Raw genomic sequence first — 21,065 nt, 5'->3', positions numbered from 1 at the left:
AATGGGACCTTATTTGGAAAGGGAGGCGTCGCAGATCACATCGGTGATGATGAGGTTGTGAGGGGGGGCCCCAATCCAAGACACATTAAAAAGGGGACATTGGACACAGACAGGCACACAGGAGAATGCCAGGTGAGGATGAGGGCAGGGGCTGGGGCGGCGCTTCTACCAATCACGGAACACCCAAGATTACCTGCTAACCACGAGAAGCCAGGCACAGGCCTGCACGGGACTCTCCCTCACAGGCCCCAGTAGGAAACAACCCTTCCAACAGCCTGACCTCAAACTTTGAATCTCCAGAATGGCGAGACACTAGGTTTCTGTTGTTGAAGCCTCTCAGGCTGTACAACAGCCCTGGCAAACGGATATATTAACGGAACATAACCCGGGTTTTACCAATTTCACCAGGTAACCATTTGCGTTTTGAAGTGTGAGAAACACTGGAAAAGGCAACATCTTCAACTTTGCTCTATGTTATAAAGTAAGAGTGGCAGGAACGTGAGGAGAGCAGGAGGAAGACAGGGAGAAAGAGGAAAAACAAAAGACCCTAAAAACGGAAAAGAGATTAGATGCATCACTTAGAATGGTGTTTTGGGAGAAAAAGTAACTTTTGCTGTGGACTCTAAACCTTGCTATTATGTTTGAGAAACTATCAGTTAAAGATTAATTATTTGTTTTACATTAATTTGGTGCCTGAAGCCCAACTTCTGGGGGTAAGTGCGGACACAAGTTACATGGTAACTTCAGATAAAGTCACCCTTGTGAACCCTTTGTGGTAAAAGGATTTCTGAATTAAGTCCAACATGGAAACACCTGCTGGCAATCGAAATTCAAGTAAAAATTTCTTCCAAAGTACACATGCGTGTTTTTTATGAGCAGAAATAAATGTATTTTAACATCCCTCAAAATTATCTGTTCTTTCTGAATTCTGTTGTCCTTTCTGCCACGGCCTAAATGGTTAGCAGATACGGAGGGCTGGTTTCAGCTCTGCCATGAAACCATCCGATCCCATGTTCATATTAGAGAACAGAGCAGGAAAGGCACCAGGTTAGCACACAGCTGGGGGTTAGCCTTCAAAACATGCCCGGTCTGTCCCTTCTTTGTTCTTTCTCCAGATATTAAGCATTTCTAATAAAAGTTCTACTCTGTGGGAAAATACTGCTTAAAAGAGCCTGGAGGTGTTAAAAATTGAGAAGTTCAGTACTTTTAAAAATTACAGCTGAAGATTTTACAATTCATGGATTACCTATGAGGAAAGGCTATTGTGAATGAGTATAAAGGATGTAGCCTATCATCTTTATATGCTTTAATTTTTTTTTTTTTTTTTTTTTTTTAGTTTTTCAAGTTGATAATACTTCACAGGATCCAAATTCAAAAGGTACAAAAAGAATATGCAAGGAAAAGCCATCCCTCTAATTCTGACTTCCAGTCACCCAGGAAGCAACTGATTATCACCAACTTCTGTTTTGACATGACCAGTTTCTTGATCTGGCACAGAGCAAGGGCTAGGGAACTAAAAGGAAGAAGTGTTGTCCCCGCCCCCTCCCCCTCAGGGCCGCCCCCTCCCTCAGCCACCCCCCTCCACCATCACGCTGTGGTTCACCTGGTCACTCCACCATGTCACCGCCACGTGAAGGCTGTAGTCGCAGCACACTTTGGGGTCAGCCCAGCTCCGCCAGGTCTCAAAGGCCTGGAGGAGGGAAGCGCCCTTCTGAGGAATGGCGAAATCAATGATCATGGTGGTGCCTCCCGCCAGGGCAGCCTGGAATCAAAAGAGGGTTTCAACAGGTTAGTATCAATTTTCTAGCTGAGTCATTTATCTCCTGGATCGCTATGCATTTGCAAGCCCCAGGGAAAGCTTGAGGGGTCCAGGAAGTTGCACAGATGCTGTCTGTTTAGAAGACCCAAAGGGACATGGGGCACCTGGGTGGCTCAGTGGGTTAAAGCCTCTGCCTTCGGCTCAGGTCATGATCTCAGTGTCCTGGGATCGAGCTTCATATTGGGCTCTCTGCTCAGGAGGAAGCCTGCTTCCTCCTCTCTCTCTGCCTGCCTCTCTGTCTACTTGTGATCTCTGTCAAATAAATAAAATCTTTAAAAAAAAATGGGGAAGACACAAAACTACTTCTTCTCTAGAAAATTATATTCCTTATTGTGAAGTCTCTTTTCATGAGCATCGGTCTTAGTGAATTGCTTCTCTAGTGGCCCCGTGCTCCACACAGACTCACATAGTGTCGGTGTCACCTTCATTCCTCACAGTCAACTGGTGACCTTTGTCTTTCCTTAACTCCTGACTGGTCCCTGTAATTTGTCTCCACGGCTCTGGTCTTCCTTCAACCTCATATCATTCTTCTCCTTGATCTTTGTATCTCAAGTTTTGCTTCCACTCCATCCAATATGAAATCCTCAAGGCAAGTAGAAGCACATTCCAAAGCACAAATGTGACCACTTGACTCCAAAGGTTAACACTGAATGCTTCGTACCACCCCTTGGAATGAAGTTGAGTCTTCTTAACATGGTCTACAAGGCCCCATGTGATCTGGCTCAACTTTTATTTTCCTTGGTATATTATCGTAAATGTTAACTTACAATTAATTTTAAAAGTAAGCTAAGTAAGTTCTTAATTAAGTGTCCTTGATGAATTACTGAAATTGATTTTACTTAAACTAAAATCACGAGGTATTAATGTGCTTTTAACTGTTGTGGTCAAACAAGGTAGGTGAGGAAAACAGAGCAGAGACGGATGCTCATGCTGGTCACTGACCAAGGAGGCTGACTGATTCCAGCGCTGGAAGCTCAGAGTCCATGCTTACCAGCTGAGAAGCCCACCAGCCCCTCTCCTAGGTCCCTCTGTCTGTACACCCATCACCCTCCCTGCGAAGCTGCCCAGATACACGGAGAGATCCCACGTCCCACCTGGTTTACTAGCTCTATTCTTGCTTACTTCAATGGATTTTTATTTTTTCTAAGTCACTTGGCCCCACTCCAGTTCTTTTTGCTCTCAAAAATTTCTTTATATAAGATCACATGCTTTGTCTCTACCTTTAGATAACATTGCCTCATTCCTGGCAAACAATACCTTTCTACGTTTCTTAAGAAATCCCTATTGGTTCACTACAGTAAAGACAATACTAGGAAAAAAAAAAACCCTCAGGCTCTATATTTTTATTTGAATGCAAATTAATCTTCTTGCCTTCTTCTGTCTTAAAGTGTCTACCCAGTACATCACAGACGTCCCTTGAGGACGAAGGGCATTTTTCTAATAGCACGTGCTGTTAATAAAAGAGTTAGAAGAAAGTACTTTTTTAGTGTCTACTGAACTATAAAATCAAGCTGAGAGAACTATTCTTTCCATTCTTTCCATATTAAAAGTCTTCCACATGCAGGAGGTGGGCAAACCAGATACACTGCTGATGGAAATTTAAAAAAAAAAGATGGCACAACCACTTTGGAAAGCAGTTTTTCAGAAAGTTAAAACATGGAGTTACCCAACCTCAGTTACCTGAGCCAGGAAGTCCAATCCTAGGCATGTAATCCAAAGAAATGAAAACATTTCCACACAGAAACCTGTACACCAATATTCAGAAGCAGCATTATTCATTATAGACCGAAAGTAGAAACAACTCAAATGCCCATGAACTGTTGCCTGGATAACAAAATGCGGTAGAGGAACGCTACGGAATCTTATTCGGCCATAAGAAGGAAACATTGGCACAGGCTGTGGATGAAACTGGAACATGTTACACTGAGTGCAAGAAGTCACAGAGGATCACATGCTGATTCCACTTGTATGAAACCTCCAGAAGCGGCAAATCCACAGAGACCATAAGTAGGGCAGTGGTGGCCTTGGGCCTTGGAAGGGTTGAGTTGAGACAACAGCTAATGGCGAACCTACTTTCTTTTTGAATAAAATGTCCTAACATTGATTGTGGTGATGGTTGTCCAATTCCAGGAATATACCAAAAACCACTACTAAAATATAGCTTAAATGGCTGAATTGTGTTATATATGAATTATATCTTCATGAAACGGTTACCAATAAAAAAAAAAAAAGGTCTGCCACATGTAAGCCACGACATGGAGTGAGAGGGGGTAGGAAGGGCCACAAATAATCAGACAAAAGCTCTCCACGTAGGTCTGTAGTTAGGTCTGTAGTCTAGAATTGGAGATGGAAATATTAATGAATCATTATAGTAAAATAATCAGTTTGTAGTAACGGACGGCAAGCATACTCCTACAAGAACTGGTGGTATAGAAATTGCCAAGGGGAAGTAAAAATTGCTAAGCTCCTTAGATGAGGTCCCCAGGAAAGACCATTGGGAATTCAGAGGAGGGAAGAATAAACAGACCAGACAGACTAAGTATAGATTGAAATTAGCATATGGACACACACATGAAGTGGCCAACAGCATAACGCTATCTAACATGCAATGAGCACTTACTACGTGCCGGGAACAATTCTGATGTTCCAGATGCTCTAACTTTTGGACTCATATCATCAGATCTGCAGTAGGGAATATGATTAGCCCCATTTGGGAGCTGAGGAGACCCAGCAGAGCACTCTTACATAACTTGACCAAAGCGGGACCAGAACCAGGTCATCAAGTTCCAGAGCCCTGTGCTCTGAGGAACAGCTAACAGCACAGAGTCACTTTGAGGAAGGGCCCATGAGGAAAAGCCAGCAGCTTGGCAGAAGGTGGGAAAGGGCAGAACTTAGACCTAGACTAGGGCTGATTCAAAGCACTGGTTCCAACAAGAAGAAGGCTGCACCATCCGCCTGGGCGGCAGGACTCTATGAACAGATTCTAACTGTGATGACTGATGGTGGCAGACGAGGGGCCAGAGGAGGCAGCAGCTCTGGCGTGGAGAGGCAGCAGGAGTGTGGTGTGGAACACCCTGCGTGTGTGGTGCCTGGGCACACATCTGCTCTGTGTGCCTGTGCACAGAGACAAACACAGACCTGACACTAAGGAGCCATCAAGGGCAGGAGAAGGTTAGGGCAGTCACCTTGGAGAGGATGCCAGAGGGGTCCTGAGGGTATGGACTGCTGCTGGTCTTCTCGCCAGACTGCAGATGTCATAGTCAAAGGGCCATCTTCCAAAACGATAGCAGATCGAAATTCCTGGGGCTACAATTTGCAAGCTCCCAAATCAGGATTTATCACACCTGCTCCGCCTCCCTAATTCCCTGGGAGCAGGAAAGGGACAGGAGAACTGCCACTCACCTCTCCTTTGTTTCTTTTTGTCCTGTTTCTCCTCCATGCCCTTCGTCCCTCTGCTCTGCTCAACACCGGAACATAGAAGCTCTACTGAATGGGAGAGGGTGTGGGCAGATGCACGGAAAACAAGCCAGGGGGGCATGAGCTACTCATCACCAGGGACCAGCTGCCGGCCACGGTCTGCACCCCAGCCTCCTCTGAGCCTCCTTCCTCCCCCTCTTCTCCTGGTCCCTTTAGTTACCCAGGGTCCATTCACTCCCCAAAGTTATCTCAAATCCCCGGATATTATTTCAAGACCTAAGACATCCCCTTCCTCCCACGGGATCTGGGGAGCCACACGCCAGAGCAACGGATCTGTAATCCCAAAGACAATGTCAAGAAGATGTGTTCCTCCCAGGAGGTACTGACCTCTTCAAAGAAGAGCCTGTAAGTGCCCAGGCCTGGATTAAGCATGCTCTACCCATTACATCATTGAACCAAGCCTTGCTGCAGTCTGGTGAGGTAGGGATGGTTTTTACTTCACAGCTGAAGATGTTGGGGCTCAGAGATGTCGAATGACCCCCAGGTGACACGGAGGAGTGTGCAGCTCTGAGGGGCTAAGTCTTACCTTCACCTACTCTGGGCCTCAACCCTCTGCCCCTCTGCCATGTCTGGGATCTCATTTCCAGCCAGTTGCCCCAGGTCAGGGGTGACTCACTCCTCTGAGAAATGCAGAGGTTGATCAAGTGAATGAGGCACTCGGGACATCAAATGCCTTCCCAAACCAAACAAATCCCACCAGACCGTCAACCGGAAAGTCACAAACGAAACACCGTCTCATACGGCTCGGTTGTTGTCCATCTCTGACAATGACTACTGGAATAATGTGGCCCTAGAAGATTCACAAGGAAGGGCCCTTTGGGGTTCCCTTCACAAACGATCTTCAGGGCTTACCTAACATTTGAGGAATGAGGAGAGTTAGGTAGGGGAGGGAGAATCAGTAAAGGCTGAAAATTTCTCTCATATTTCTGGATGAACCTGGATTGTTTCCTTTGTTTTTTTACAGCTGATTGACTTCATTCCACTTTTATTTGTCGGATAGCCAAATAAAATGTATTTACCTTATCTAATCTTGGCTCATAAATCAATTCTTTCAGCTCCTAATTACTTTGGCTGCTCTCCCTTGAAAAACCTTCCAATTTATCTAAAGCTTTCTTTTGGGGGGAGGAGGAGAGCAAGTGCTGTATCAGGTGCAAATGGGATAGAACATAAATCGAAATAAACTCCAACCAACAGCAGGGTCACAATATTATATAACACAAGATTCTACTTAAGAATGTATTAGGTTGTAAATCATTACGGAAAGCAGCTCAAGCATCGTCTTCCTTTTGATGGGGTCACCAAGTTTTCATTTCTAAGCTCATCCTTAAACAAGTGACTTGGTCTTCTTTTAATCAATCATGGGACCTGATCAGTGAACCCAAGTGAAGCAGAAAGAAATCCAAGAGGATATTTGAGCCTTAGGGAGAACCCCAGGACTGAATTCTCAGCTTTCTCATAGTTGCTAAGACTTATGGAAACAAACTTCATGATCTCAGTTTATGTTCCAACTCTGGAAGCACATTCAGCTTTGTAAAAGATGGTCTCCGCATTTGCCTGTCTCCTTGTGCCCTCCTCCACCTCAACTCTGACATATTAGCCACACCATCGTCCATCCAACTCTTCAAACCAGACTGAGGAGTCACCCTTGACATTTCTCTCTTTTCTCGACATCCCCAGATCCAACCCACTGGGAAGCTCAGCTCTCCCCCAACCCCCGTGGGCTGCCTTCTACATATTCCAGGAATCTTTCTCCTTCCTGTGTCTTCACCTCTGCTGCCCAGTGCCATCTATGTCCCCCAACTGGACTAAGGCAGTAGCTTCTTCACTGTCACCTTGTCCCCGGCCATGCTCGCCACTGCCAATCTTACACTGATTTCCCTTTGCTCTTAGGATGGAGAAGAGTCAATTATTACACATCCCATAAGGCTAAACTTCAGCTGGCCCTTCCAATGGCTCTTACGTCACCTCCCTCCCAACCCATTCACCCCACTCCAGTGACGTCGTCCCTCCTCTCCTTGGAGAGCTCTGAGCTCCTTTCTACCTCACTTAGAGATATAGGAAGGAGCTTACTTCTGTTCTTCCCTACCCAGTCTCTCTTCTACCTGAGTTCAGTGACCTTAACCTTGGCTGCACACCAGCATCGTCTAGGGAAATTTATCCCATTCCTCAGAGATCTTGATTGGATGGATATAGTTTCATCTCTGTCTGTCTTGTGCCCACTACAGTGCCTGGTACATAAAGGTTCTTTAAATGTTTAAGGGAATGTTAAAAAAAAAAAAATCACAGTCCCAAGATGGAATCACTTATGCTAGGCCAAGTCATCGAAACAGGGCTTAATACCTAATCAAACTGTAGCTTCAACCTCCCTCAGAAATGTAGTCAGAAATTTTTCTGGTCAGCACCAATGAGGTAATCCGTCACATGGGCCCTCTCCATCCCCCAAAGTAAGATGAGATCATCTGCATGATAAGACCCCATGTCCCTCCCCCTCGGGAAAACTGACCATTCATGGAACAATCCTTTCTTCTCTTTTGCTAGTGACTTTCCTGCCCCACTCTCCTTCTTATAAAAACATTCCGTTTTGTAAACTCCTTGGAGCTTCTTTCTACTTGCCAGAAGGGATGTCGCCTGGTTTCAGAATCACTTAATAAAGACAACAAGATCTTCAAGTTTACTCAACTGAATTTTTGTTCTTATGGGGAGAAAGAAAGGGAGGGATCAATTAATTTCCCCCAATAGCTATAAGCTGGAGTGATTCTGATGCTTCACTTTTCCAACAGAAAATAAGAAAGCAGTGTAACTTGCATGTTAATGTGACATGTCATTTCTTCAAAATATTGCTAGCCCTGGCCATGTAATTTCCTGGTTCCTTCTAGGAAAAGGTTAATGTGTAATATATACTCCAAGAGCATAGGAAAACCAAGTACTCAGTTTTGTCCAAAGCCTATTACCTAATCAGCGTTAGCCAGGATTGGTAATACAACAGATTGGAATCCATATTTGTCTCAAATGATTTTTTTTTCCCCAGATTGCAGTTTGTTTTACTTTAAACAACTTTTAATGTCTTTGTTTTTATATGTGAACAGATCCCTAGAATTTGGGAACTCATGACCACCATGAAAACAACTTCTCTACTGGATGCAACAAAACATAACTGAAGACTTGAAGAGCCCTCCCTCAGTTTGTTACTTGACATGTGATAGGAAAAGCACAAAGTGGAAGTGAGCAGTAGACTCTGGGTAGTTGCTCACTTATCACCCACATAACGTGCTCAGAAACAACCTGAGTTGCAGCAAGCCATTAGGACAGGGGACCTTGCAAAAGGGAAAATGCCAGACCTTAAGTTTTCACAGTCATCTAAATTAAGCCCACAAGTCCAAAAGTCTACTGTATATACTTTATTATTAAAGCCAACATAAATTAGAGCCCCATGTGTCTCTAGCCTGTCTGCCATTGGGAACAAAGACCACCAAACAAAGTTTTGTTTGAGTTTTGAAACCAAGTTTTGACACCAAGTTTTTCAACTCTAAGAGCCCAATCACAATGGCTGCCACTTAGTAGGTTACCAAGAAATATTTGTTGACTGAAATAATATCACCCAACCATCAACTTGAACAATACTTAGTTTAGAACCGTTCCATATTAGATGGCAGTGACAAGGTCCAGAGTACGCCACTGTGGCATAAAAATCTTTTTGAGCTGAAGGTATTTAAGAATAGCCACGTGTGTGTGTGTGTGTGTGTGTGTGTGTGTTTGTGAACTTCCTTATCTGCCTAAAAGCAAAGCCTCCCCAAAGAATTCAACTGTAATAAATCCCCTTCTGGAAGTTTCGCCACCATGGAAGATTGGCTCTTAACACCTGAGACTAGAAACCTGTACCGTGCCTCAACAGATCTTGTCACAAACTCTCATGTCTCCCACCTATTCTCTTAGGATCTGATGGGCCTTTCCTAAAAGCCATTTGTTTTCCCATAAGTGCCCTTCTCCCCCTTCCTTTCCCTGTTAGGGTAGCATATAAACCCCAAATTTTTATTGTCCCTTGAGTCACATTTTTCTGTGAACTCACAGGTGTGTGAAATTTAAAGACCTGTCTTTTCTCTTGTTAATCTGTCTTTTGTCTGTTAATTTGCGTGCCTTAGTAACCACACCCAAAGGCTAGAGGAAAATTTTTTTCCTCCCAAGAGTAGCATCATGAAAACCTTGATTTCTACACCACCTTTTTTGGACATTAAAAACACCTGGCCCAGGCAAATGAGGGAGGGAACAAGCAGTGGAACTGAAAAGCACAGAGAACTCAAGTATGAAAACTGAAAGAAGATGCCCCAGATTTTGTAAAGTTCCGTGAAAGAATTCCTAGCACACAACATCCTCAGTAGGACCCTATTTACTATCAAATTGTTTCAAATTAACCTTGGAGGGTTTTTTTTTCTTCCTCTGATGAGTGCAAAGATTAACTCTGTAATCAGTAAAGAGCCACTCAAGGCAATCATAGAATTATAAACTCTTAGAGCTGGAACAGGCAAACTATTAGCGCCACAAGAACATTCAAAACCCAGCTTCACCAATAAGGAAAGAAATGCTTGTTTAAAAACATTAAGAAATTCTATGTTTTTCCAATTAAATTGGCGCTGATTTTTTTTTAAGGCAGTAGCTACAATTAGCTAGGATTCAGTGAAATGAGGATTATAATGTATTGCCCATGGGAGCACAAACGGAAGAGTCTGCATGTATGTATAAAACTCTTTTAAGACTGATCTAATACTCTTCGGTCCCATCATTTCACCCTAAGGAGTGATTTCTAAGTCAATTATCAAGAATCTATGCAATAATTTTTGTCCCAACATTGTTATACAAACAAACAAAACAAAACAAACAAACAAACAAAAAACCTGGAAGCCAAAAAAAAACCCCAAAACCTGGAAACCACCAAAATGTCCACCACTGAGAAGATGGGAGGGGGAGCTATCAACAGTTTGTGAAACCGGATGAAAAAAATGAGTAGCACATTAGGAAGGAAGGAAGGAAGAACGAATTTCGTTTGGAAAATCCTGAGTTCAAAGTGCTTGTGGGACAACCAGGTTGTGATATCCTCAGACAGGCAGAAATAGTAGCCTGATGCACAGAGTCACCAAAACCAGAGAGAAATCTCTGAGACTCAACCTCGGCGAGGATAATGGGGCCATGGAAATCCCATTCTCCAATGATAGTCAAGGTCCTGGACAAATGTGTGATGAACAAGGCTATCTCTGAAGAGTATGCAAAATTTAGCAGAAAATGTTTATATGCCCCCCAGAAAGAAAAGCATGAAAATACAGGAAGCAAAATGTTAAAATGTTTAAGAATGTTAAAATATATGATTTAAATATTATTTTCTTTACATGCAACTGGCTTTTCCTTTTTAAAAAAAGGAAACGAATATATACTGAGCAATTATAATGCTCCAGCATTTTCCTATAGGTCTGGATAATGAATAGTAGATATTGTTTCCATGACTGCCAACATTAATTGAAGTTGTTCTTCTGACAGATGCGTCATTATATAGACAAGATAATGTTAACCCCGAGAAAAAAGTGACTTGCCCAGGGTCACACAGTCAGCCCACAGAGCCTCTGAAGCCCAGCTCAGAGCTCCTGCAAGCAACAGAGAAAGGGATTTGGCTTGCGATCAAGTTTTCACAAGTGCAGTTCTCCTACAAGGTGAAGAAATTCTATAAATATGCCACAAATGCATGCTTAATCACATACCTTCCACTGCCTTATTATAAGTAATCATCTTGATGGCACTTTACCAAAAAGCTCCAGAGTAAAGTGTAATTTCCTTTCTTGATAATTTTGAAGACGTTTTGTCCTACACACAAAAAAGTATTCTGTGTGTTTTCCCAATTAAAAAAAAAAAAAGATCCTTCTGCCAGACTGATGTTGCCAGATTTTTAATGTGAGCCCATCTACTCCAAGCTGCATATATTCTGAATATTAATAAATATATATTTGAAAACTAGCTGAGCTTTTGTAATTTAGTCTCTTATCACAGGATGTAGCAAAAGCAAAGTCATAATTCCTTCAACTATATCTAATTCGCAATTTCCATTTGAATAAAAAAACTCATTGTTTTTCCTCAGCGATATTGAATTATTGGAAGACGACTGCACATCTAGTATAGACCAACAAGATGAAATATGATTTCCTTAAAGCAGAAATTATTTCTATTAGTTACATCAGAGAGAAAGCTTTTGCCTATAATTAAGTAAATCAATTACAGGCTTTCACCCAACCTCTGCCATAAATGAGATTTACAAAATATGTTAACCTTAGGTTGACCCATGTATTTCATTTCTTAAACTGGACGACATCACAATCTGGTGATCAATAAATAGAATATCACAAACGCTATCCTTTCTACATGTCAGATGTTACAGATGATCAGCCTGAGGCACGCAGAAAGCCAACACTTAGAGCCCATCTCCTGAAAGCATCATATATCATTTTTCCTTTACAGCTTTCTTTACGTAAGGGACCCATTTCTGTATCCTTAGAGATGATGTGGCCATAAATGTATGTACAAATGCCTCACAAACCTAACACCTGAGATGTGTGTTTGTTTTGATAACCTTAACTGCCTCTAGCTTTAGGAAGGGGAAGGGCTACTGCATTCCTTAAGGATGACTGACTGCTCAATTTTGCAACTTACCCAGTATTTTCATCCCAGCATCTACCACTCAGACAAATCGAAACATCACATGTTTTCCCAATGGTTTCAGAAAGGAAGAGAGCCTGACAGGTAGGAGCTGTACCAATAGTGGGCAGTAAGAAATTTGAAGAGCCACTTGGTCACTTACTGGTGTGTGACCTTAGGCAGGTGACTTACATTTCAGTTTCCTCAACTGCAAAAGGAGATAATGGCCCCTGAGAGTGTTGGCAGATGAACAGTTTAGCCCAGGGCCTAGCAGTGGTGAGCCTGGATAAAATAAATGTGACTTTTCAAGTGTAATCTATGGCACCATTAGCATGTACAAAAGTCTTCTTTGTTTCTATTTCCATGACCTAGAAACTCAACCAACATTGCCTTGGGGATTACTGCAAAGATTCTATAAAAGAGGACAAGGTGACTCCAAAATAGTCCCCTTTCAGAACTCGGGCCAATACTTTAATGATCATGTTTATCTGTACTTACCCATCCAGTTCCCTTTTACGGAGTCTCCTCTGTTTCTGGGTGCAGGAAAGGTTATCTCCTGGGATCCAACCAGGATTGAAGTAGACTTTTGTATCAGTGTCTTTGTGAGTACTGTTTAATGTTCAACATGAATTTAGCCTTTCCTAAATCTTTGACCTTAACATCTTTGAGTATATTGTTTAATTAAGACCAAAAGCTCCTGAAGAACATGTTTTTTAATCGTTCCACAACCTTTAAGTCTGGAAATACCTAGAGAATCAGCTGGTGGTTAAGTTCTTTCAAATGCTGATGACTACACTACGATAAGAAGCTTCAAAGACCTGCCTAGAATTGTAAATCTCCATGCTAGGAATCCCTGAATGGCCAAAGAACAGCAGATAGAAGACTAAGAACCACCTTTCAGGGCCTTGGGGGCACACACAGATAATCTTGAGAAAGCGAAGGAAATATTCTTCCTCTAGAACATTCAAACCAGCTTCCTGGCTGCATCTCTAGAACCCAGATGAGAAAAAGGGAGATGATGAAGGGAAGTGATGCTAGTGGCCTGGCAACTGATAGCCAGAAGGAGCAGCTTTGCACCTGGCAAATAGAGGCATCATAGGAGTGCCCCTCCATCAGCAAAGCACTTTGTTAAGGATGAACCTTGATAACAGAAAGTGTGTCTACTGTAACTGCAAACAACAGGTCACAAAATTTTATACACAGGTATACACACATACACACACAATCATACATACATGCATAATACAATCTCAATTAGGTAAAATAAGGCATATTAGAAAGCATAAAAGCAATACACCAAAAACAACTGTCATGGTGTTGAGATTACAGATAATATTTTTTTCCAATTTTGTACAATCATGTATTGCTTTTATCTCTGAAAATTTTATTTAAAATGTAAAAAATAAGTTCACCGAATTTTAGCAAATTTTACTTTTTAACAAAAGGGCAACACGCATATTCGATTTTCACAACAGATGTTGATACATCCTACAAAAGACTTTGACCACTGCCCTGATGGGAAAGGTTAATAATTAGTAACTAGGAGTAAGCTTTCCAAATCTTGATGTGAGCAGCCCGCCCCAGACCCCTTTCTCTGGGTCAAATGGTTCTTCTATTCAACATACTAGTCAATCAGAGATGACTGAGAAATGTGGAGGGGGGTGTGTGTGTGAAGAGAATAAAACTATTTGAGAGCTGCATAGCGACAACATGGATGGAACTAGAGCGAATCATGCTTAGCGAAATAAGTCAAGCAGAGAAAGACAACTATCATATGATCTCCCTGATATGAGGAAGTGGTGATGCAACATGGAGGCTTAAGTGGGTAGGAGAAGAATAAATGAAACAAGATGGGATTGGGAGGGAGACAAACCATAAGTGACTCTTAATCTCACAAAACAAACTGAGGGTTGCTGGGGGGAGGGGGTTTGGGAGAAGGGGGTGGGATTATGGACATTGGGGAGGGTATGTGCTTTGGTGAGTGCTGTGAAGTGTGTAAACCTGGTGATTCACAGACCTGTACCCCTGGGGATAAAAATATATGTTTATAAAAAATAAAAAAATTAAAAAAAAAAAAACTATTTGAGAAAAGTTAGTAAAGCAAAGGCACTACGGTCCAAACCGCCGTGAAAGCCTGCACCACTAAGGAGCCTCATCTGTTTCGCACCCAAGTGTTAAGGCTTTAAGGAGAGCAGTACTTTCACTCTGGGAAGAGCCCCTTTCCTCCCTGCAGCTCCAAAACGCAAGCCTCGAGGAGGCTGTGGGTCCGGCTTCAGCCAAAGCGCTGAGTGGGGCTTTAACTTTATGGAGCTGTAAGGCAGTCAGGTTCATCTCCAGATCTTGTTTTCAGGAGCTTCGGAGAATCGTTTAAGGTTCTTTTCATAGACCAGAGCCTCTAGGCCTTTGTGTCTAGAGAAACCCAAGCCTCTCCCCCTTGGGTTTGGTAACTGACACTCCCGCACCATCAGCCCTGCTGCGGGGGTGCTCAAGCAGCGGGAATCCGATCCCTATTTGATGGCCCCCCCGGGCAAGCCTGTTAAGAGATGGGGTCAGCTTGCCTTGGGGCCAGTGTGAGTGCTCCGAGACCATGCTGGAATATTTCTCTTCTAAATTCTGGTCACGGCTGTGTCTTTTCTACTGGAGGGTGGAGGCAAAGATTGTGGTCACGGTGGGCTTCCAGTCTGCCCAGACTTACCGCGATCCAGCGCACGCTGTGAACTTAGAAGTCAGGGCAGTAAGCACTGGGTGAATGGGTTTTTCCTTTGGTTTTGGCCGGGGATGGGACACGGGGAGAAAATGGCTGGGAGCGCCCACAAAACCAAAAGATTCTACAGGTATTACGAAAGACTTGGGGACTTCCACAGAATAGTGACAGTGGGGAGGGGAGTGCGGTGGAGCCCAGAGCGCGCAGCAATGAAGGGGAGAAGCCGAATCGCCTTAAACTTGTCAATGACCCAAAGGGAGAAGCCAAGGGCGTCTGGCGCGGCCTGAGCTGGGCTGATGGCCGCGAGAAGGGGCGCCTGGAAGGGCGCGCGCGCGGAGGTGAGGTCAAGACCGGCTCCCCAGACGTCGGTCGCTGCGGCCGGGATCGCTCCAGCCACCCCCCCTCCGCCCCCGGCTCCTCCGCGCGGCACAGGCGGCGCCCCAGGAGCGCGGCGGCAGCGGAGTTGGTGGGGGGGGGGGGCAGTATGCGGAGAGGCGGGCGCGGCGGCGCGGGTACCTTGGTGCCCTGGTGGAAGTCGTCCACGGACCGCGAGCCCATGAAAGGGAACTGCATGTGCGTGTGCGTGTCGATGCCGCCGGGCAGGACCAGCTTGCCCGCCGCGTCGAGGACCCGCAGGCCGGCGGGCGCGCCCCCGGGGGGCAGCAGGTCGCGCCCGATCGCCCGCACCGCGCCGTCCTCCACCAGCACGTCGGCCACCTGCGAGAGGTCGTCGTTGACCACGCGCCCCCCGCGGATCAGGAGCCGCGACGGCGCCGCCATGGCGGGGGGTTGCGGGGTAGGTGCTCCCTCACGGTCCCCGAGGACGCTCGGCACCCTGGGCTGCGGCTCCGAAGCGCGGACGAGCGCGGAGCCCCCGCGCCCTCGCGGGTTTATAGACTGGCGCGGGCGGACTCCACCCCGGGAGGGCTGGGCTGGCGCCCGCGGGCTGGGACGGGCCGGGCCCGCACCCCTCCCGCCGCGGGGTGCTGCGCCCGGAGCCTGGGGGTCTGAGCCGTCAGAAGCCAAAGTCTTGGAGTGTAAACGTCTGTTTTCCTTCATAAGAAAAGCCGCTTTGTAGGGGAGGAAATCTACTTTATCCCTTCCCTTGAAGAGGAACGTGTCAGTCCCAAGACACACACACACACACACACACACACACACACACACACACACACACTTACACACACACAGAAACCCCTACAGCAACAATGATAATACCCACGGAAGAAAGAACCACTTGATCTGGATTTCCTTGTTTTTGTTTTTTGTTGTTGTTGTTTTGTTTTTTTAAGATTTTATTTATTTATTTGACAGACAGAGATCACAAGTAGGCAGAGAGGCAGGTAGAGAGAGAGGAAGCTCTCTGCTGAGCAGAGAGCTCGACGCGGGGCTCGATCCCGGGACCCTGGGATCATGATCTGGGCCGAAGACAGAGGCTTAACCCACTGAGCCACCAGGTGCCCCAGATGTGGATTTCCTTGTAAAAATATTCTTTATATGAGGAGCAAATCACCCCACAAATCAGTCATCGGCAGACACAGTGTGAAAGTTCAGAGTGAAAACATTGAATCTATTTGAAACTAAAGCGGTTTGATACCAACTCTTTTCCAGGTTTTAATGATGCAATGCAGACCAGCAAGGTCTTCATGGAAAACAGCAGGTAATGTAATTCTAAAGATCTGGGTTTTTCCTCAGGTTTTTCCTTTTTCTTTTTTTGACTGGCTTGGAGATCTTCAGTTAAATCGCTCACTATCTGGGGTCCTCTGTTTTCTCAGACATAAATCTGAGATAATACTTCTCCCCTCCCCAGATCCTCTTCGAGGAGCAGATAAGGTGATGGTTGTGCATGTACCTTAATAAAATGGGAAATACAATACAAACTTATTTAACAAATACTGGCTTTGTAAGGACTGACCATTGGGGTGGAGGGGTGGTTAGATAGAGGGTTAAGTGTTAAAGAAAAATGACATTCTTATCCTCAGGAGCCAAGAGCCGATGGTGACACATTTCAGTATATGACAAAATATATAAAACAAAATTCTACCTTTGAGAGAGGATAAAGAGTTTAGAGGAAAGGGAAAGTGGACTTTGTCTTGAAGAAAATTAGATATCAAAGATTCACAAAGTGATATTTGAACCAGGGCAGAGAGGACACGGACATAAATAGATGAGGGGTGGGAAGAGGAAAGGCATTCTAGGTCGTGGGAACAGAGTATGGAGAGGCTTGGGGAGGTGATGGCAAATGAAGTCTGATAGAACCGGTGATGGGTTCAGGGACAGGCACGTGTCCCAAGCTGACTGACTGTGCCCAGTGAGAGCAGATCTTCTGTTAGGTGGAACAGATGGGGAGCTTGTTTCTTCTTGCTGGACTTGAACCTGAAAGACTATAAACAAGAGGCTTCTGGGAGCCATGCAAACCACATGGCTCTTAAGTGAACAGAGCCAACATGGAGGACATGAAGGAGAGATGGAGAGAGGCTGGGTTCTCACATTCTTGAAGCTTCTGAAACTACCCATGCTTCAAGTCCTCTCCTCTAGACTTTCCCCTGTTTGTGGAAGCGGGTTTACTTTGGGTCTTCTGTTACTTTTAATAGCTGACAGAGGCTGGGAAGACAGCTTTGTGTTTGGAGACGAGGCGGTCCCATGTGAATTCAGGGATGTCATTTTCAATAATGAAATGCAAGATATCGCCAAATTTCCTCAGCTCTCAGATTACACACACATATCGAAATGATTAAAAATTAGAAAGCCTCAGTAATTTCAAATTCCGGATTTGGCCATCAAGCCAGGAACAAGAAATCCAAGAACGTAATACGATTATTATCAAAAGGGTGTTGGGTAAGGGTGGAAGGAATTATTATAAACGTAATGAAACGCCTACAAGCCTTTCAAACAACACACCACGCTAGGAAAATAGGATGCGATGTGAGGGCGGTTATGATGTCCTTTCTGAAATTCTCCGGGTGAATGATTTCAAAAGGTTTCTTTATTTTAGATGCATGAGATCATGAAATGCCTTGCAACACAATCCAAAACAAACTTGCCATGAACTCAAACTTTCGTCAGAAAAGAGGTTTGTAGAATGTCACTGAAGCAGGAGGATATATGGCTCGTTGGGATTCACTGAGCGCAACACAAGAGAGAGTGGGGAAACTTAAGGAGAAGCATTGTTAGCTTGTAGAAAGAGTTAGCTCCCTTTCTGGTGGGACATCCGTGTCCCACACCAGCTCACTGGGCAGGAGGAGCCCGGGCAAGCATTCTCCTTGGAGAGAGCATGTCCTCGGAGTAGCCCTGCCTTGCTTGGCTTCGTCCTGTTCGCCTGCCTCCTTCTTCAGAGGTCTGCAGTGGACAAGGATTTGGGAGACAGACAGGATGTTGGTGGGAAGCAAGACTGCCATTTTGCATTCCTCCTGCTGGGGAAGACTCAGGTTGACTGACTCGCAGAACAAAGTGTGTCTGAGAGCAAATTACTCCTCACAGGATGAACTGACATTCAAAGGATTTCAAAGATTGATGCTTCACCACAGAAACCCTCCCTGACTTATGGTTTAAAGAGGCAGCAAGGTAGAGGAGAAAATCACGAGTTCCTTCACTGAGTCCTTGTGTTTATGGGGAAACAAATCCACTTGGCCTAGTGGTATCTAAGTCCTCAGCTCTCCTGAAGTCCAGGAGTTTGCTTTCCCTATTCTTCTAACCTGTCCGGCTCCTGCTCTAGGCCCCCGTGGCCTTTAGAGGGTCTTAAGCCATTGTCCACAGGCAGAGGGAAGGGATGGCGAGGGTGTGCCAGCAACACCAAGGACAGGACAGGACAGGGCGTCTCCAGAAAGCGTGCCCCAGCCAGGGTCTGCAGGAGTCCCCAGTTCCCTGCCCCACCCTGGGATCCAAGTCCCTGGCAGAAGAATGAGGTGATAGCTCAGTGATCGAAGAGGTGAGTAGGTGGCATAGACAGGTCAAAATAGAAGAAAACCAACTAGGGAATTGGAATTAGGAGTCTAATCTTGGCACTGATGATGATGATAATCTTGGTTGAGTCACTTACTCTCCAGGCTTCTGTTTCTTCAACTAAAAAGGAGTTAGGTTAACAGGACCCACCCTCTGTGCTTTTAGAGTTTTGTGATTCTGTGAACAGGGACAGAAGCTCACCCAGAGAGGGCCCTGCAGAGCCCTAGAGTTCAGTCCTTCTCTGGTCAAGGCGTGTGACTTGGAGACCGAGCAGGACTTGCCTTTGAGATCAGGATTATTTTATTTCTGGTCCCTCCACTGAAGCAGAGGGGCTCTGCTTGGAAAGGGTGCATACAGAATGCATAAGCTGCAGTCCTCTGGGGACAATGCTGGGTGGGGCTGATCTGGGAGTCTGGGTGCTGATGAGCAAGGATGACATTTTTTCACTGCTCAGCAATGACCTGCTTGGTGGGTGGGAATGGCCCCCTGACTCTGGAGAGGTAGAGAGAGAGAGCGAGCGAGCGCTGGTCATTTCACAGCTCCACAAGGTATTCTTCCTTGAAGCACCAGTCCTGGGTAGAAGGAGAAGATAGCTGACCTGAATAACGATACCAGCTTTGGCCGCTAACATTTATCAGGCACTCACATCAGGTCGGGACTGGGCCAAATACTCGATATGCCTTATTTCACTTCACCCCCACAACAAGTCTGTGACCTGAACGCTGTTTGTTTCTTTAATAGATGAGCCTTTTGAGGTCATACGGTTTGCCCAAAGTCACACAGCAATAAATTCTGGAAGTACGCCATTCTGGAACCTGCAATTTACCCATAATGTGAATCCAGGTTCCAAAACTATATTCATCTCCTGGCTGCACTGGGGCCTCAGATGGCATGAACGGATAAACGAGAATCCAGGAGTGAAATCCTACATCCCTGACACTGACTTCACACCTCTAGCCCCCGTGGTGGGCTGCGTCAGAGCTGCCCGTAGTTCCCTCAACGGTGATGACTCTATGGCAGAGCCATTTTGTGCTCTTGCTCATGTAACCAAGGTCATGAGTGGGAAAATAAATAAATAAATAAGTAATATTAGAAAGTGGACTTTTTGGTAACAAATTAACAAGTCTCATGCATCATATCCAACACACCCACATTGACCTGTGTTGGGGAAAAACTTGCAGACATGTTATTGTGTGAGTCCAAGAAACTCAAGGAAAAAAAACCTTTTTTTTTGGCTTGTTTTTTGTTTGTCATAATATTCTGATGCGAAGCTGCCAGTTTTAGGCACGCTCTGGGAAAGCGGGCTCTAGCAGCGCGTCTGCGTTTTCCTACAGGTGCTGAAACAAAGCACCACAAAGGAGGCAGCTTGAGTGAGCACAGATTTAGTATTTTTTAGTACAGCGCAGTCAGTTTCCACTGGACTAGAGTCAAACTGCACAGTGGTGTTCCTTCTGGGGCCTCCAAGGGGAGAATTTGCTTCCTAGCCTCTTCCAGCTTTTTTTGGGGGGGGGGCAATACTCATTAGCTGCGGCCCCATCACTCCCATCTTTGCCTCCATGATTATAATTGCCTTCTCTTCTGTGTCAGATCTTCCTTGACCTTCCTTTTAAAAGACACTGTGATTCTAGCCAGGGCCCACTGAGGTAACCCAGGATAGTCTCCCCTTTTCAAAATCCTCAACTTCACATCTGCAAAGTCCCTTTTGCCCTAGAAGGCAACATTCACAATTTCCATGGTCTAGAAAGATACCGGGTATCTTTGGGGCCCTTAATTCAGCCTCTGCTAGTGCCTGTCGTTGTTCCCTTGAACAAAAAGACACTGCCTTCTCAAGTGGTGACCTAGGAACACTGGGGCTCTGCTCGGAGCTTTCCTCTGCCCATCAGCCAACAGCACTAACCTGCACTTCCAGAAACTCTCCTGCTGCTGTAACTCACTCAGAATATGCCAGTTTCCAAGTTATTTTGGTCTTTTTTAGCCAAACTTATTCCAACAATATAATAATACTTAAGGAAATAATGAAAGTGCTCCATGGATTACAAAGCGTCTAAGAAAAAAAGAAAGAAAGAAAGAAAGAGAGAGAGAGAGAAAGAAAGAGGAAGGAAGGAAGGAAGGAAGGAAGGAAGGGAGAATCGGCTTGCACTTTGGAGCCCAACTGATCTGCCTTTGAGTTCTGGCTTATCACCGACCATCTGTGGATTCTTGGTTAAGCTTTTTAACCGTTCTAAGCAAGAGAAAAGCACTTAAAAAATACTATTTAGACTTTTTGTTGCATAGACCAAAATAGGGTATGAATATTAGATTTTATATTTTAAAAGTTTTTAATAAAAACATTGTAAAATAGAGAAAGTAAAATTCATCTTGTTTGGGCATATAGCACTATGAATTTTGACAAAGACATGCAATCTTTTCTCATGCAGCTACCACCACAATCAAGACAGAGTATTTCCATCA

General features: G+C 44.8%; 1 protein-coding gene and 1 long non-coding RNA gene across 2 annotated transcripts in view; one reads left to right on the top strand and one right to left on the bottom strand.

The window, feature by feature from the left end:
• The window catches only part of DPYS (dihydropyrimidinase), a 74,969-nt gene extending 59,408 nt beyond the window's left edge, over positions 1–15,561 (bottom strand). The window contains exons 1-2 of the mRNA XM_082719098.1: positions 15,189–15,561; positions 1,604–1,762 (exon numbers count right to left, since the gene is read on the bottom strand). Of these exons, the coding sequence (XP_082575224.1) occupies positions 1,604–1,762; positions 15,189–15,452 (423 nt within the window). The 5' untranslated portion in view covers positions 15,453–15,561. The remainder of the gene's footprint in view (positions 1–1,603; positions 1,763–15,188) is intronic.
• Positions 15,562–16,232: 671 nt separating this feature from the next.
• On the top strand, positions 16,233–19,701 carry LOC309858820. The gene is made up of 2 exons (XR_014308358.1): positions 16,233–16,332; positions 19,356–19,701. It is a non-coding gene; the product is annotated as an uncharacterized lncRNA (long non-coding RNA).
• The last annotated feature ends 1,364 nt before the right edge of the window (positions 19,702–21,065 follow it).

The sequence above is a fragment of the Mustela nivalis genome (assembly GCF_964662115.1).
Source record: "Mustela nivalis genome assembly, chromosome: 2".
In the NCBI taxonomy this organism is placed as follows: Eukaryota; Metazoa; Chordata; class Mammalia; order Carnivora; family Mustelidae; genus Mustela; species Mustela nivalis.
This window is presented reverse-complemented; position numbering and strand designations above follow the sequence as displayed.